This window comes from Podarcis cretensis, assembly GCF_951804945.1.
Source record: "Podarcis cretensis genome assembly, chromosome: 8".
In the NCBI taxonomy this organism is placed as follows: domain Eukaryota; kingdom Metazoa; phylum Chordata; class Lepidosauria; order Squamata; family Lacertidae; genus Podarcis; species Podarcis cretensis.
In genome coordinates this window covers 65675830-65693853 of record NC_137177.1, presented here as the reverse complement: position 1 = coordinate 65693853, position 18024 = coordinate 65675830, and the positions used below count along the sequence as shown (strand labels likewise).

Genomic DNA, 18024 nt, shown 5'->3' with positions numbered 1-18024 from the left:
TAGGCTGGTGGCTGTAGGGGCACGGGTGGCTCTGTGGGTTAAACCACTGCGCCTTGGGCTTGCCGATTGGATGGTCGGCGGTTTGAATCCCCACGACGGTTTGAGCTCCCGTTGCTCAGTCCCAGCTCCTGCAAACCTAGCAGTTTGAAAGCACGTCAAAGTGCAAGTAGATAAAGAGGTACCACTCTGGCGGGAAGGTAAACGGCATTTCCATGTGCTGCTCTGGTTTCGCCAGAAGTGGTTTAGTCATGTTGGCCACATGACCTGGAAGCTGTACACCGGCTCCCTTGGCCAATAAAGCAAGATGAGCGCCGCAACCCCAGAATCATTCGCGACTGGACCTAATGGTCAGGGGTCCCTTTACCATTACCTTTAGGCTGGTGGCCACAACAGCATCTCTCAGCTGGTGCAAGCAGTGACCTGTCCATGGTCCTGAAAATATTGCCTCCTATAGTCCTTGTTATCCGGGACTGTGCCCCATGTATTATCCTCACCCTCACGGGATTCTCAGCACTTGTTTGGATTATATCTACCTCTGCTGCCGTTCTTACCACCTGCTCACTGAACCTTCAACCCCTCAGGCAGTATTTGGGACTTCTTACATTAGTAAGAGGTGATGTGACAGAAGTTTATAAAATGATGCCTGGCATGGGTAAAGTGGATAAGGTTTTGCTCCTCTCATAACACGAAAACTCCAGTGAATCTGAGTGGCGGAAGATTCAGGACAGACAAAAGGAGGTATTACTAGACAAGATAGCTTTGCTCTGCCTCTATGGTTGGAGGACGCAATGCCTCTGAATACTAGTGGTTGGAAACCATGGGGGTGCCAGGTGCTCTTGAGCTTGTGTCCTGCTTGAGGATTTCCCATTGGAGCATCTGGGTGGCCACTGTGAGAACAGGATGCTGGCCGAGCTGGGCCATTGACTTGATCCACCTCTTCTGATGTTCAGATGTCCCTATATGTTCTCTGGAGAGAGCTAGGATTGGACATCGGTACTAGAAACCACTCTAAGGGAACGTTAACAAGCTTTTTCCCCCAAAGGATAAAAGAGGGGCTGCCCTGGTTAAACTCAGGCAATTGGAACATACGTGCTCTAGCATGGAACTTCTCAGTTAACACCAGTGCTCTTCAGTTTCCATTTATAGAGATACAAAGCAGTGCCTGACAGCAAGTTCTAGCTGCTCTCTTCCTTAAATCCCACTTCCACAGCAGCAATGGATTCACTTGCTAAAAGCACTTGGCTGATGTCAACAGCTGATTGCTGAGAGACTGGGGCTAAATTCCATAAAACTCTGTTGTTGTTTTTATTTGCTTATAATAAAAAGCCCTCAGAAATGGTTGCAGCAGTTACAGCCTGGCTGGGATTGCCTGGAATGCCAGAGGGAGAGAGAGAGAGAGAGAGACTCAGCAACACTCATTCTGTTTTAAACCCTTGGGTTGTTGTGGTGACTGGTGAGAAATAATGGCTGCATTTACTAGGGACTGGAATATCTTTTTTTTACCCTGGACATTCTGCTGTCATGGCATGTTCAGGGCCCCTGGGGGAATCTTATCCCCCTCTTAGATTGGCTAGAGAGCTGGCCATCCATCCACTGGATTATCAGGCAAAAAACCCCAATGCATGCATCTGTTGTAATCAGCACTAATTGATAAAGGAAAAAGTGAGGGACAGTTCGTTTTCTTGGATGCAGCAACTGGCTGCACTGTCTTGCTTGCTGTGCCTTAGGAGCTGAAAAAAGCACTGATGCAGGAAGGGAGAGAGAGAGACCTGAGACTGAGAGTAGAGAGGCTGAGCCCTAAACAACAAGCCTCTTGTTCTTCTCTCATTCTGCAGCAGAAGATTAGGAGGGCAGTAGGGCCATGCAGAAAAGAAGAAGTCAGCCTCATCTAACTTATTCCTCTATCAACTGTCACCTGGCAGCAGGCTTCCCATCTGGCTATAGCACAGGGGAGAAGAGAAGGGAAGCGGGACCATTCCATCGGTCTTGCTAAGCGACAATCTCCTATCCCTGAGCTGTTTCCATCCCACCTAAGAATTTTGGGAACAAGTGTCAGAGCTTGCTTTTTCTCCCCTCCCTCCTCTTTCCTTTTGTCATGGTAAGCATGAGGACATGGGTCCCCCAGTTCTGTCTGTCCTTTTCAGCTAAGAGTACAGTAAAAAAAATACCGTAAATAAATAATGGTTTCTTGAAAGAAGTTGGCTTTATGGGTGATGTTAAAAAGTTCTGGGGATGCTTCTATTCTTCCCCTTTTGGCTCCTAAAGCCCTTTCTCCCTGCTTGCCTCCCACATCTATTGTGAGTGAACACATAGGTCTTAAGCAGTTGCCCTCCTACCTTTCCCGTCCCAACCTGGCCACAGTGATCCGTGCGATGATCACCTCCAGGCTTGATTATTGTAACTCGCTCTACGCGGGGCTGACCTTGAAGCTGACCCAGAAACTCCAGCGGGTGCAGAATGCTGCGGTGAGGCTCCATACGGGGTCCTTGCTGCGGGATCACATTCATCCAGTGCTTTACTAGCTGCATTGGCTCCCGGTGGAGTACAGGGTCAGGTTTAAGTTGCTGGTTTTGACCTTTAAAGCCCTATGTGGTCTAGGACTGCCTCTCCTGGTATGCCCCGCGGAGGACCTTAAGGTCCATAAATAACAATACTTTGGAGGTCCTGAGCCTCAAGGAGGTTAGATTGGTCTCAAATAGGGCCAGGGCTTTTTCAACACTGGCCCCAGCTTGGTGGAACGCTCTGTCATGAAAGACTAAGGCCCTGCAGGATTTGACATCTTTCTGCAGGGCCTGCAAGTTGGAGCTGTTCTGCCTGGCCTTTGGCTTAGACTCACTCTGACCCCTTATATGGGATTTGATATATAAATTTTTCCTTGGGTTTTTTTGTTTTTTTTTGCTGGCCCATGTGGGATCAGCATGCATAGCTGGCTCAGGTGAATATCTGATGTTTCCTCCCTTTATGGTCTTGATTTATGGGCTGCTACTAAAATGAGGCTGCATTTTAAGCTGTATTTTAAGCTGTATTTTAAGCTGTATTTTAAGCTGTATTTTAATTAACTTTTTTCCATTACATTTTATTGTAATTTATATTTGGTGTTAGCCTCCCTGAGCCCGGCCCTGGCTGGGGCGGGTGGGGTATAAATTAAATTATTATTATTATTATTATTATTATTATTATTATTATTAGGGACAGGGGTGGGAATTAGACCACATTTTAATGTGTCTCTCCCTAATTCATTCTTCCAGAAACAATATCTGAACCAGAATGTAGGTATCCTACAAATTTCTCACCTCTTCAAATTTTTTCCAAGCCCCCAAGCCCCGAATCTCAATTAGTGCGACTTAAAATGCATTCTTGGCAAAAATAACTTACAAAAATGTATTTTATTATGGGGAATTACATACAAAAACTGTATATTAAGCAGATCAGCATACCAAAAATAATTATGTGTATTAGGAGACATATGCATGGGTGAAATGCTGATGAATTTACCTGCAGCTTTTAAAGATGAATAAATAACAAAGCGATGTGGAAATGTGGTGAACAACGGTGGCAAAAGGATAAACAACAAAAAATCTGAAATTGACAGATTTTTCCACCCCTAATGACATTACTGTAAAGCCCGCAGCATGCCTGAACATGTCCAGAGCGCATTCCTGGTAAATTAAGTGGACCCAAATTCTTTAATTCTGGGAATGGAGAAAAACGGGATTCTAGGATTTGCTGGAGCCTGGCATACCTTTTCAAAAATATAAGAAATGGTCTCCTGGAAGGAATGCTAAGAAATTGCCTCCCCCAAGGCCTCCCCCTGCACACACACACTTCCAGCAACAATAAAAAAAAATGTCCTGGATGCCTGCCTGCAAAGTGCATTGTGTCAGTAATGCCTGGTGGAGTTGCTCTTCCGAATTGATCAGCAGCTCCCTTCTCAAGACAATGCAGTTGGCAATGTGATATGAGCCTTCCATAAAATTTCAGGTTGTTTTTTGTAAAAAGAAGCTCTGCATGTTGGCCAGCACAAGCTGCGGCTTCCTGCCTTCCCTTGAGCTCTGTAAGGTTATGGTGCCTTGCAGATCTCCACAGAAAATAAATAGTCCACTTAAAAAGCACAGAGGGTCGTGTCTTTGTGGGCCTTGTTTAGAGGCATTCCTGAATTTTAAGATATGAGATGAGGACAGTTTGTCTGTGATTAAGCCACCTTCTGGTTTTACCTCCTCTTTGAGGTCGCCCTCAGCCTTGGGAGGAGGCAGTTTCTGCTCCCAGCTTCTCTTATTGGTAAGTAAAAAGCCTAGCAGTGGCTCTCAAAGTTCCTTTCCTCAGACAGATCCATGTGCCACATAGAATCACAGAACTGAAGGTCATCTAGTGCAACACCCTGCAATGCAGAAATCACAAATGAAGAATCCATGACCATCTCTGTTTAAGAACCTCCAAGGACGGAGAGCTCACCATGCCCCAAGAGTTGTCTGCCTGTTCCACTGTCAAACAGCTCTTATCATCAGGGTGTGCTACCTGATGTTTAGTTGGAATAATAATAATAATAATAATAATAATAATTTTATTATTTATACCCCGCCCATCTGGCTGGGTTTCCCCAGCCACTCTGGGCGGCTTCCAACAGAATATTAAAATACAGTAGTCTATTAAACATTAAAAGCTTCCCTAAACAGGACTGCCTTCAGAAGCCTTCTAAAAGTCTGGTAGTTGTTTTTCTCTTTGACATCTGGTGGGAGGGCATTCCACAAGGCTGGTGCCACTACCGAGAAGGCCCTCTGTCTGGTTCCCTGTAACTTGGCTTCTCGCAGTGAGGGAACTGCCAGAAGGCCCTTGGCACTGGACCTCAGTGTCCGGGCAGAATGATGGGGGTGGAGACGCTCCACCTTTGTCATTTGAAATCCACTGGTTTGGGTTTCAAATGAAAGCCAAGCTTGCTCCATCTTCCATGTGACAGCCCTTCAGATATTTGAATTAAAAACACCCAACAGAGCATCTCGAAACACAGCCAGGCAGATAAAAAGGCAGAGCTTACAGGTCCCACTCCACCGAAAGAATCCACAATGCCACCTAGCAAATTAAAAGCCAAAAGGCCAGGTAAAGATAAAATACCATATTTTTTGCTCTATAAGACTCACTTTTCCCCCTCCTAAAAAGTAAGGGGAAATGTGTGTGCATCTTATGGAGCAACTGCAGGCTGCGCAGCTATCCCAGAAGCAAGAACAGCAAGAGGGATTGCTGCTTTCACTGCACAGCGATCCCTCTTGCTGTTCTGGCATCTGAGATTCAGAATATTTTTTTTCTTGTTTTCCTCCTCCAAAAACTAGGTGTGTCTTGTGGTCTGGTGCGTCTTGAAGAGCGAAAAATACAGTATTTACCGAGTGCCTAAAAGTAGAGGGGGTGGGTGGGAATGATTACACCAGGCACAAGCATCCCACAGTTCCACATTCTAACACTGAACAGGCTTGATCTTGTGTCACCACCCCCTGAACCTCCCGTGAAGAGGGCACACGAAGAAAGGCCTCAAATGGTGATGATATTTATATATTTATATTCCACCTTTTTCCCCAGACTGGGACTCAAGATGGCTTTAAAAAACAACAACAACAACAACACAGGAAGCTCAATACACAGAAAAGGTAATAGAAAGGAATGAGACTATAATCGAATTAGAATGATTTAAAAACATATCTACTAAAATGCCGATGGTTGAAAGCAGCACCGCACTATGAAAATCCCTTTTTTAAAAAAGTCTTCTCCCAAAGGACTGTTGGAATTAAACCATGTTCACCTGCAGGTGGGTGGACAACAAGGAGGGAGCCAGTCTGGCTTCTCTAGGAAGGGAATTCCAAAGCCTGGGAGCAGCCACTGAGAAGGCCCTTTCCTGCATCCCCACCAAATGTGCCCCTGATGATGGAGGACTGAAAAAAGAGCATCCCCTGAAGATCTCAGAGCCCAGGCAGGTCCATATGGGGGAATACAGATGTTCAGATAGCCTGGGCCTAAGATGTTTAGGGCTTTATAGGTCATAAACAGCACTTGGAATTGTGCCCAGAAACAAACCAATAACCAGTGGAGCTATAACCAGATCCCAATCCCAGTCCACAGTCTGGCTGCAGCTCTTTGGAACTAGTTGGGGTTTGGGGTCAGTTCATGTGGGGTGAGGCAGTCCTTGGGGTCTTAGGGTCCTGAACTGCATAGGTCAAAGTCAGCACTTTGAATTGATTTGAAACCAAAGTAACTTACCAATGTCAATGGGTCTACTCTGAGTATGACCTAGCTGGGTAATTCCCCTGAATTTTCCTCCCCCCATTTATACTATATACTTATAGAATTGTAGAGTCTCAAGGAATCCTAAGGGTGATCTAGTTCAACCCCCTGGAATGCAGGAATTACAGCTAAAGAATCCCTGGCCATCCAGACTCTGCTCAAAAACCTCCAAGTCTCTAATGGATCCTGCAGCCACTGATTGTATGTGGTGGGGCCTTCTTAGCTGTGTCGCCCATTTGACTGCCCACCCCTCTGATGGCACTTTGCTGACAGTCATCATTGGCTTCAGAATTTATTGCTAAAATCTTTCCTATGTGTTAGACTGCATTGTTGCTAAGCTAAAAAAAAAGGACCCCTGGACAGTTAAGTCCAGTCAAAGGGGTTGTGGCACTCATCTTGCTTTCAGGCCAAGGGAGTCGGTGTTTGTCCACAGACAGCTTTCCAGATCATGTGGCCAGCATGACTAAACCGCTTCTGGTGCAACAGAACACTGTGACAGAAACCAGAGCGCACAGAAACACCGTTTACCTTCCTGCCACAGCAGTACCTATTTATCTACTTGCACTGGCATGCTTTCAAACTGCTAGGTTGGCAGGAGCTGGGACAGAGCAATGGGAGTTCCCTCCATTGTGGGGATTCGAACTGCTGACCTTCCAATCTGCAAGCTCAAGAGGCTCAGTGGTTTAGACCACAGCACCACCTGCGTCCCTAAGCTACCCCTTATGTTCTGAGGAGCTTCCATAAGATTTGGCATACTCTGGACATGATAAAGTGAATCCAAAGCTCATTGTAATTTTCCTCCCTAGACCTGGGTCCTTATCTGTAGGACTTAAAACATGCACGCCCCAAGCCCCTAGGGGTTGAGAGGAGAACTCTGGCATGACTCATGGCAGCCTATGAGGCTCCTTTTAGGAGAAACAATGGGGGTGCAGGGAGAAGATTCATTCATCATAAAGCCTTTCTTATGAATGACAACTGCATTTGTGTTCTCCCTCCTTTGAGAGCCAGCTGTCGTACTGTTTAACTACTGTGTTAACACACTTTGGTGTGAATTTCTGGTTCTTTTTAGTTCTTTTTCCCCAATTTGATTTCTTAGCTACTTTGAGGGACATTGATAGGACGGAAAATGAGAGAAATGAACATATGAGTAAACAAACACATTCACGGACTTCCCTCTAGATATCACCATATGCTGCTGTAGCAGGTAAATGATGGGAGTCCCTCCTGCAGGAGGCAGTGATGGCCCCCAATGTGGATGGCTTTAAAAGAGGATATGAGTTGATGGAGGAGGAGAAGGCTATCAATGGCTACTAGCCATGGCAGCTATACCCTGCCTCCACAGTCAGAGGCAGCCATGCTCCTGAACACCAGCTGCTGGAAGCACAGGAAGAAGAAGAAGAAGAAGAAGAAGAAGAAGAAGAAGAAGAAGAAGAGGAGGAGGAGGAGGAGGAGGAGGAGGAGGAGGAGGAGGAGGAGGAGGAGGAGGAGGAAGAGTTTGGATTTGATATCCCGCTTTATCACTACCCGAAGGAGTCTCAAAGCGACTAACATTCTCCTTTCCCTTCCTCCTCCACAACAAACACTCTGTGAGGTGAGTGAGGCTGAGAGACTTCAGAGAAGTCTGACTGGCCCAAGGTCACCCAGCAGCTGCATGTGAAGGAGTGGGAAAGCGAACCCGGTTCACCAGATTACGAGACTACCACTCTTAACCACTACACCACACTGGCTGCTCTTGTGCTTGGGTCCTGCTTACTGCTTTCCCACAGGCATCTGAGCAGCCACTCTGAGAACAGGATACTGGACTAGATGGGCCGCTGGCCTGATCTAGCAGGCTTATCTTACGTTCTTATGCAGGTAGTTATTTCCACATGGGGGCAACCAAACATTTTGCAGCCCAACCCTTGGAAGACAGCAACACATGCATCACTGCTCATATTCTGCAGTGAATCAACAGAAAAATGAGTTGCGCAGAAACCAAGATGGCAGCTGCTGCTGTTTCGATGGCAGAAATTGGGTAGAATCACACGCCCCTGCTTCCCCCCTCCCTCCAGTCAATGATAATGAAGGGATGAATGCATTGTACCAGGGATAGTCAATGATGTTCATTCCAGATAGCTCTCATTCTCCCTAACCATTGACCATGCTAGCTGAGAGGATGAAATTTAATAAATGAGAGCCAGTATGGTGCCGCTGTTAGAGCATTGCACCAGGAATTGGGAGACCCAAGTTCAAATCACCATTCAGCCATGAAACTCCCTGGGTGACCTGGGGACAGTCCCTGCCTCTCAGCCTAATCTACCACACAGGATTGTTGTGAGGGATTAAATTAGAGAGGGAGGCAAACTGTGCATGCCAGCTTGAGGTCCTTGAAGGAAAGGTGGAACACAGATGTAACAAATAACCCTCCTTGGAGGTTTGAGGTTTTTTTAACAGAGGTTGGATGGCAATCTGTCAGGGATTCTTTAGCTCGGATTCCTGCATTGCAGGAAGCTGACCCTTCCAACTCTACAATGCTATGCTTCTATGAAATAACATCTGGAGGGCACCACAATGGCTACCTATGCACCATATTGTGGAGCTGCATTGGTGTCACTCTGCCCAGCCTGCTGCCCTTACTAAGCCTCTGGGGCAGCTGAAAGGGTACATCATGTAAGAAACCCTCATATCACACAACCTAGGCTTTACTGGGGAAGAGAAGAGGAACAGATGCAAAGATATATCTTTTTTTTTCAAGTGGTAGCCAGATGTCCCACTCCGCATCTCCATCCAGGAATTCTCTCATGTCACTGAGGCTCCTCTGCTTCATTCACCCACACTCCATTTCTTAAGCTGAGGTAGTGTCATTCCTGGCTAAGGGAAGACACAGCCATAATCTTTTCTGCAGCAGCTTATGCCCCCCCCCCCTCCCTGTCCCCCCGCCAGCCGCCCCTCCCGTCCTCCTTGGGAGAAACTGTAGCAATTACCTATTTTAATCAGATGGTAGTTACATAAGACTCGCCACGGCCCCCAAGCAGATGGGCAGACGGGCACTGGAGCCAGCGTCGCCGTGTATACAGACGCACAACTATCGGAGGTGTAATTGTTATTGACACGCATGAGTAAGGAGCGCGTTCTTCCCCAAAGACCGTCGCTGGATGTCTCCGAATTGCTGGGCTATAACGGAGAGCACATGTTACAAGGTCCGGATGCCAATTTGGTGGGGGGGGGGAGCAGGGAGAGAGAGAGAGCATCAGATGGACAGCAGGGTTTTAAACACACACACACACACACACACACACACACACACACACACACACACCCTCCTGCATGCATAATGCACAACCGCTTGACCGCTGGAGGATAGAAGCGAAAACTGCCAAAACAGCGCTTCTCTGGCGATCAAGAAAGGGGAATCTCTCTGTGTGTGTGTCGCTGTTTCAGCTTTTCCTTCTCCTCCAGCCCAAGGCCTGGGCTCTTCTGAATAAAAGACAGCAAGGGGGATGCTGTCTGCTAAGCAACTGAGTCAGCTCCTCATTCCTCACTTCACTCTATGTGTGTGTGTGTGTGTGTGTGTGTGTGTGTGCGCACACAACACAAAGGAACACTGTGCTGATTCCAAACATTATTGCTGCAATTATTCAGAGGCTTGGGGGAGGGAGGAATGGCTCCCTGTTCAAAGAGACAGGATCTCCAGCAGGGAAAAGTTATTCCGTTGTTATTGGATCCTCGAAAGGGCGGCAAGTAGAATGTGCATGTCAATTAGAGAAGTGCGTGCCATGCAAAATTCTGCCAGCCTTATTGAATTGGTTTTCAGTTCCCAAATTGGCAAACTAGTCTTCTTTTCCCAACCTGCATGGGCTCATGTATCAGTCTACTCCATCCCATTTGCCATGGACATTCACATTTAAATACATATTTCATAAAAAAAATGCCCTGGGAAATGTATTCATAGAATGGAAGAGTGGTAAGGGAGCCCAAATGTCATCTAGTCCCAACCCCTGAATGCAGGAATCACAGCTAAAACAGAGGGCCATCCAACCTCTGCTTGAAAACCTTCAATGAAGAAGAGTCCACCACCTTCTGAGGGAGCCCATCCCACTGTTCTTACCATCAGAAAGTTATTCCTAATGTTCTTCCTAATGTATTGAATCCCAGTCTGCTTGAACAGGTAGGCTCTACCCTGCATTTCCTTGAACCTGACCATTATCTAAGAATGACTATACTGTGGCTTTACCCTAAAATGGACTTCTTCGATTTTTCTTATTTTATTTATTTATATACCGCTTGATTGTAAGAAGAAGAAGAAGAAAACCCTCAAGTGATATAAAAGATACATGGACACTTTTACTTTTTCTTAGATTCAATTCCGCCCACTGCGCAGTTACCTGGTGAGATTCTACAAATGCCACCTTCACAACATGCATTTAAAACATTGTGATTCCACTTTGAACAGTTTCTGGGTCCGTCTGTCCCTCAGAAAATCCTCAGAACTGTCGCTTTTTAAGGGAGCTGGGCGTTATTAGGCGACTCTCGTTCCTCTTCCAGCCAGAAATACAATTCTCAGAGTGGTTCAACTATTTGTCCATCTCCTCACAGAATTCTGGGTATCATAGCCCTGTGAGGCAAAAATAGGGGCCCCTTAACACCTCCCAGCACCCTTCACAACCTACAACTCAGAATTCTTCCCCTTGGTCATTTCTTATTGCCCTTTTCTATATCTTCTGCAGAAACACACAAGTGGTTTTGTGTTGAAATCCTTGGTGGAAACTCATGGTGCTGAAACTGGCTTACATTTGCAGCTTGGACCTGCCTTACAAGAGGCTGAGGTTGTAGCTCAGAGAGGAGGTGAAGCAAGGAAGTGATCAAGGGGCTTTAAAGAGAGAGAGAGAGAGAGAGTTGTTTCCTTTTTTAAAAAAAAAATAAAAAATAAAAATCCTTTTCTTTCTCTCTCCTGCTGTTTCCATAACACATTCTTTACAGCACCAAACAAACATTCAAGATCATCCTATGAAAAACTAGCCCCAAGCTACCATCCCATTAGCTCTACAATAATGAATAATATTTTGGGTACTTCATTTTGTGTGTGTTCTGTTGTTCCTAACAAGTTTCATCAGGGGGCTTGTTCTGCGCCAGCTGTGCGGGCGGCTTGGAATTGCTTGTAATAAGCCAGGGAAACTCAATTCTGAAATGCCTCCACACCACAAGGAATAAGGGAATATTCTGTCTGTCTCTCTCCTCTCCAATGTTGAGGACTGCTAGCAATACTTTTTTGAAGGCTCCGAAAAGGCTTTCTCCAGCTAATGTGTCTTAGGAAAGCAGGAATAACGCTTTATACCAAGTCAGATCAGTGGTCCATCTAATTCAGTATTGGTGACCCTATCGGCAGCTTTCCAGGGTTTCAGGGAGTGGGCTGTACTCATTCTATTTGGAGATGCCATTGAGGAACAATACCTCACCTTTTCATCCTATGAACTCAAGATTGTATACATGATTCTACCTGCTCTTTATGCAATCTCAACAACAACCGTGTGAGGTATGCTAGACTGAGAGGCAATGACTAGCCCAAGGTCACTCAGCTTCATGGCAGAGGAAGGACTCCAGCATGGGTCTCCCGGGTTTTAGTCCTACACTCTAAACATTACACCACACTGGCTCTCGCTATGACACTTCCTCCAAATAGATGGTGTCCCAGCTTGTCGATCAATTGGGTTACTCTTTTCTGCACCTTTCCAACTCTACAATATCCCCCTAGATAGGGAACTGCATGCATAGGCAGGTTCTTCTGAGCACAATCCCCCTCAGTGGTTGGCACAGCACCTCTTGTAAAAGTCCAAAGGCCAGCAATTACCCGTAGTGACCTGATTCAGATCCACTTCTCCCATTGAAAACTCAACTGGAGAGAGCTTTCCAGATGCTCTCCATTCATTGATGGAGCTCGCTCCCACAAGAGGTGATGAGGACCACCAACTTGGATGGATAAGTTCATGGAGGAGAAGGCTATTGATGGCAACTTGCCACAGTGGCTCTGCTCTGTCTCCACGGTTGGACATAGTCATGTTTCTGAATAGCAGTTACTGGAATCCTTGAATCTTGCTTGTGGGTTCCTCCACAAGCATCTGCTTGGTCCCTGAGAGAACAGGATGCTGGACTAGATGGGCCATTGGTCTAATGCAGCAGTCTATTCTTCTGTTCGCATGTTCTTATGGATTGGAGGCACCTTTTCTGGTGTCCTCCTGGTCTCCACACCATGGTGGAACTCCTATTAATTTCACCATGGTGGTGCATTGTCATTTCAACATCCTCCTCATCAAAAGGGACAGCCAGCTTCTGATCCAATAAAACCCCCAAGCACTTGCAGTATTGTGTCTGCAGTGATCTCTGGACCTTGCTATAACCACCAAAGATCAAGCAAATCTCACACATGCAACAACACTGCTTCAGTCAGTGTCCCTAGTTCACTAAGGGCATTTGCTTTAAACGGACTGATTTGCAGAAGAACAGGAGGGTTTAAAATGCACTAGCACCAAAAAAACAACAATAAATTTAAAAATAGGAGCATGTTTTCCCGTAACATCACCCTCACTATATGACCATGAACATTTACTGCTTTTCATATGCTTTCCATTGTACTGGTGTGGGGTTCATCACCCTGTAGCTGTAGAAATACTTTGCTGGCCTCAACGGTTTGACGGAGTCTTTATTTTGGAAAAGAAGAACTGTGGTTTCTTCCTCCACTTGCAAATAATTGTTAGAAAGGATTGGTGTCCTATACATGCCCACTGATGCTGTCCGTGTCTCAAAAAAATGAGGCATGAAGCGGGAAAATGAAACAGACCTTTCCTAACATAAAAGATTTGGAGAAAGCTCATTCCCCAATTTGCATTCCCTTCAAATACAAAAGGGGGGGATAGACACAAATATCAGTTTATACCTTTCTTGCAACAGCAACAAAATGTGTGTTATATAACATTTCCACACCAGTGCTCTTGAACTGAGGGCCCAATTAACTCCTGCGTCCGTAGGAGTTTATTTGCCTGCCCACTGCACAAATCCATGAGCAGATTGTGAAATATTGTCCACAGGATAAAGGACTATTGGAGCAAATTAAGACGGCAATAGGCAACAGATCCCACCCTCACCATGCTATCTGGAGACTCTGCAGCTGAATGAGCAACACATGTGGGCAAAATGATCACAGCAGGTCAGTTTGGCTGGCTGGACTGGATGAGAGTGAAGGGTCATCTACTGTAGTCCACTGCTGTCACCCTTCCGTAACACACAGGTGCTTTCTTACATTCGAGGACACCCCCAGAATGCACATCAACCCCTTGCTCACCAGGCAACCCATTTCACCCAGCCGGATTTAAATGTGCCGTGGTCACAAAGTAAGGGTGCCTACACCAAATCCATTTGACAAGGGCATCACAGGGGAACCTTAACAGAAAGCATCACATTTAACATCCAGGATGACCGTGTCTTGTGTTGGGTGCAGGAAGGTCCAAGGTTTGATCGCTGGCAATTTCTCCTAAAGGGATGAAAGCCTTGGACAGTTGCTGATCTCAGTGTAGAGAGACGGACCAAGTGAGATGGACCAAGGAACTAACCTGGCATGAAACAGTCTCTCAAATTTATTGTAGATAGGGAGAAGACATGAGATGTTAGGTGGTGCAAATTTGAACAAATTGACCCATCTCATGGTAGAAGTCAGTAGAAATAAAGGAGTCTCGCTGGTCCCACCATTGGTGGAGGAAGGTTATAGAATATCATTGGCCCTGTGTGTCAGATCTAATGAGCCAGGGTCTCGGTCCACCTGATTCAAGAACAATTCTTTAATTCTCTAGGAAATGACAATAGGTACTAATTCACCATCAGATCAGTACCTGGCTCATCTTTTGATCTCATCAAGGACCATGAGAAAGCTATACAACCCTGGTCAGGGTACAGGGCATGAAAGCTCGCTCTTATTCAACAGCACCCAATCAATACCTTTTGTACTGTTCAAATGTAAAGAGTTAAAATTTACTGAAGGGGGAAAAGTATAATCTTTGCATCCCTTTGCCTGAAGAAATAACATTTTCACCAAGACTGCAAAACTAAGCACACCAAGCAATTGCTTCAAAGAAGACGCAAACCTATTGTGAGGTGCCCATCTCCTTCCACACATAAACGGGAGTAGCATCCCCTCCCTCCCAAACCTCTCAGGTAGAAGTCTGTGTGCAAAACTAAGCTTCTTCCGTTGCCCTCTTTCTCCCCAATCCAGGAGTCTGCTGCATCCCAGTGGACAGACACACGAAGAACAATTTTGCTTTCACAAACTCCTCACCACACACACCCTTCACTCTACAGAGACATCGAAGCTCCCAGGGATGGCAAGCACTTTCACCTTCAGATTGTGCCATCAAACTTGAGAGTGTGTGATTGCAGTTCCTTGGTGGAATTTGCACACCCGTCCTTGCAAAAGACAGACATTTAATCTGTTGCAGGAGAACTGAAGGCTATTCCATTCCCATACCCATGCATTAAAATAATAATAGTAATAGTAATAATAATAATAATAATAATAATAATAATAATACACAACTGATCTCAAGCTGATGCTACAGCCAGTTAGAAAAATGCAACTTCTTTGCCCAGGAACTCTCGCCTGAGTCTTGCCAAGACTAACAAAGATGCCCGTGTCAATTGGAGGTGCTTGGGCACATGTTCCGGTGTGTGCGTGGCGGCTGTTGCATAAACACCCATGCAATTTATGGCTTCAATTCACGCATGTCTCTGCATGTAGATCCATTAGCCAATGGATAACAAGTTCCTACAAGAGGAACAGGGACAAAGGGACACATACACACATTGCCACATCACTTCACTGCACATATTCCATTCCTCAGCAGTCTTCTGGGAGCTGAACACTGTAACTGGCTGAAATTTGTGTTTGTTCTCTCTCTCTCTCTCTTCCTATCTCTCCCCCCCCCCCATCTCTCTCTCTCTCTCTCTCTCTCTCTCTCCCTCTCCTTTGCTTCTTCTAAGCAGGTGACCCTGAGAACTGTAACCCTGTGCCCACTTACTTGGGAGCCAGTCCCATGGACCAGGCAATCGGAAAGCTTCATATCCTGCTCGGAGCCTCCCCCAGCTGAGATGTGCAGGGAGGATAATGCCCTCGCCTTGGGACTGTCTCAGCCCACATAAATACACACGTTTGCCCAACTGCGCAATGTGCTTGACCCCAATATATACAGTGAAGGTGGGGGAGAGGAGGAGGAAGATAGACAGCTTAAATTTCCCACTCGCAGGATTCCTGCTGGCTAGATCTGGGGGCTCTAACTGTGTCAGGGAGGCTAGCCCGCCTCCCCAGCTCTGAAGGTCCCTGGGCAGGAGCTGCTGGCAAAGGTCCCTTCTCCATCAAGGAGCGCCTCTGCTTCCAGAACCAGGGAAGCAAATCCCAATCTCCAAAATCACACACAGGACACCCCCAGAAAAGTCTGGGCATAACTGGGGAAAGAGAGTCTTCGACTAACTGGCCAGCTTCATCGTCCCTTTGGCTGGGTAGAAGTTAAGCAGAAGGTCACCACCAGCACATCCTTCCACCAACCCAAATAGCACTTTTTAACATGGAGATATATATTGAAGCCCTTCCAATAACCTATATCCATATTTCCAAGTTCATCCCCCCCCCACACACACATACACACCCTGCCCCAGATTTTACCAGATGAAAGCATTTGTGTCACAAACACCCATATATCACCTTCCCTTCTCCAACCACCCCCCACCCCCGTTGAAATCTCTTACCTGGTAGCTAAAAACCGATGTATCCACATTGTCACGTCTGGGAACCCAGAAAAAAGGGGGGATCAAATTTTCACAGCCCCAGCCATCTGTGCTTGGTTTGGGGGGCGTTACTGGATAAGAGGGGAGCGGAAGGGTTTTCAGGTTTGGATCAAGGGGGAGGGAGGCGATCAATAGAGAGAGAGGAAGAGTTTCCAAAAAGGGGGGGTTGATTTTTTCCCCGGGGGGGGGGGAGTATCGGCGGTTCCCCCTATTTCAACCCCTAAGGATTAAACGGGGGTCGGTTGCTTATTTCAGACCCCGCATCGCTCCTTCCCCCCTCAAAAGTGTGCACCCAAGTTTGTTTGGGTTTGTTTTTTTCTCCGGGGAGGGACGAGATGAGGTTGAAGGCGGGGGGGGGTCGTTTGGGGTGTTCTACAAGGGGGGCAGTCCGTCCAACTCCTCCCCCAGCTGGGGGGAGAGCGCCTCGAGGGAGCCCCCCAGATCCATGGAAAGATGGGGGGGACGCCGATGTCCTTCTTGGGTGGATGGGGAGGGAGGGGGGAGGAAGTGGTCAGCCTTGTCGAGGTGGGGAGGGGGTCGTCTGGGTTCAGTGGGGACGGCCGGATCGCCGCAGCGTGGTCCTCAGCGGGGCAAGCTCAGCCCCGGCGGGCTCAGCAGCATCCGGGCAGCGCTGGCGGGGCTCCCGGAGTCCGTCCGCCAGCTCGGCTCAGCTGCTGCTGCTGCTGCTGCTGCTGCTCCTGCCGCCGCCGCCGCCGCCGCTGCAGCGCGTTGCCTTCTCCGATATCTCTCGCTCGCTCGCTCGCTCCGCCGCCGCCGCCGTCGCGTGGTCCAGCCCCGCCTGACGTCACCCCCAGGAGCTAATAGGGGGGCTGAACCCCGTTATCAGTACGCAACCCCCCTTGCTCCGGCAGCGATGCCGGTGAGGTGGGGAGTCGTTCAGGGAGCCGCGGGAGGAGGCGCCTTCGCGCAGCAGGGCGGAGGATGGTCGCCTTCCACGAAGTCTGGTAGACTGCTTCTGAGCGAGGAGGACCGACGGCAGCTGGCAGATGGCCGGCTTGGTCTCCACTGCAAACAGACCTGATAAATTTGGCGTGCTTCTTCGGAGTACATCAAGATGGGCTATTGGAAAATTGAGTCCAGTATACGTTCAGTGGATATAACCCGATGAAGATGTCGACGCATCGATGTCGATGCAGTGTGAGGCAAGTTGTGGGAAAACGCAAATCCCGTGCTAGGGCTCGTTAAGAAAGGAACTGAAAATAAAACTGCCAGTAGCATAAGGCCGTTGTGCAAATCTCTCGTACGGAGGCATTTGGAGTAATGTTGTGTACAGTTCTGGTCGCCTCACCTCAAAAAGGAGATTGTAGAGTTGGAGGAGGTCCAAAAAGGAACCACCAATATGACCAAGGAGCGACTCCACTGAGAGGGAAAGTTGCAATGTTTGGGACTTTTTTGTTTTGAGAAAGGGTAAGAGGTGAAATGGCAGAAATATATTAAAATTATGCACGGCATGCATATAGAAAAGTTTTCCTCCCTCTCTCACAACTCTAAAACTCCTGGACATCTAATGAAGCTGAGCGTTGGAAGATTCAGGACAGAGAAAGGGAAGCCCTTCTTCATGGAGCGCATCATTAAACTGCGGAACTCACTGCCACAGAAGGCAGCAACAGCCACCAACTTTGAAAGAGGGCTTTGAAAGAGGATTAGACAAAATCACGGAGGGTAAAGCCATCATTGCCTACAAGCCAGAATAGCTATGCTTTGCCTCCATTTTCGGAAGCAATGAATGCTCCTGAATGCCAATTGCTAGAAACCACAGAAGGGGGAGATTGCTCCTGTGCTCAGGTCCTGCTTGTGGGCTCCCCAGAAGAGCAGAGGCAGATTTAGGGGAGCACAACTGTTTCTCCCACACTGGACGCTGAGCTGAGAGGGCACTGCAGGGGGCGCCGCAACAACAACTTGGAACAGAAGGCAAGATGCGGGGGGGGGGGG

At 47.3% G+C, this 18024-nt stretch overlaps 1 protein-coding gene across 5 annotated transcripts in view; it reads right to left on the bottom strand.

Annotated features, from left to right (window-relative positions):
• AJAP1 (adherens junctions associated protein 1) overlaps positions 1-17987 on the bottom strand; it is a 122296-nt gene extending 104309 nt beyond the window's left edge. For 2 of the 5 annotated variants that reach the window (XR_013841605.1, XR_013841606.1), the window contains exon 1: positions 16033-17696. Coding sequence is in view for 3 of the 5 variants with exons in the window: in XM_079987154.1 (XP_079843280.1) it covers positions 16033-16061 (29 nt within the window). In the remaining 2 variants the exon portion in view is untranslated. Of the gene's footprint in view, positions 1-15308; positions 15404-16032 lie in introns of those variants that run through there. The other 3 variants (XM_079987154.1, XM_079987156.1, XM_079987155.1) reach the window with 3 other exon arrangements.
• Between the last annotated feature and the right edge of the window lie 37 nt (positions 17988-18024).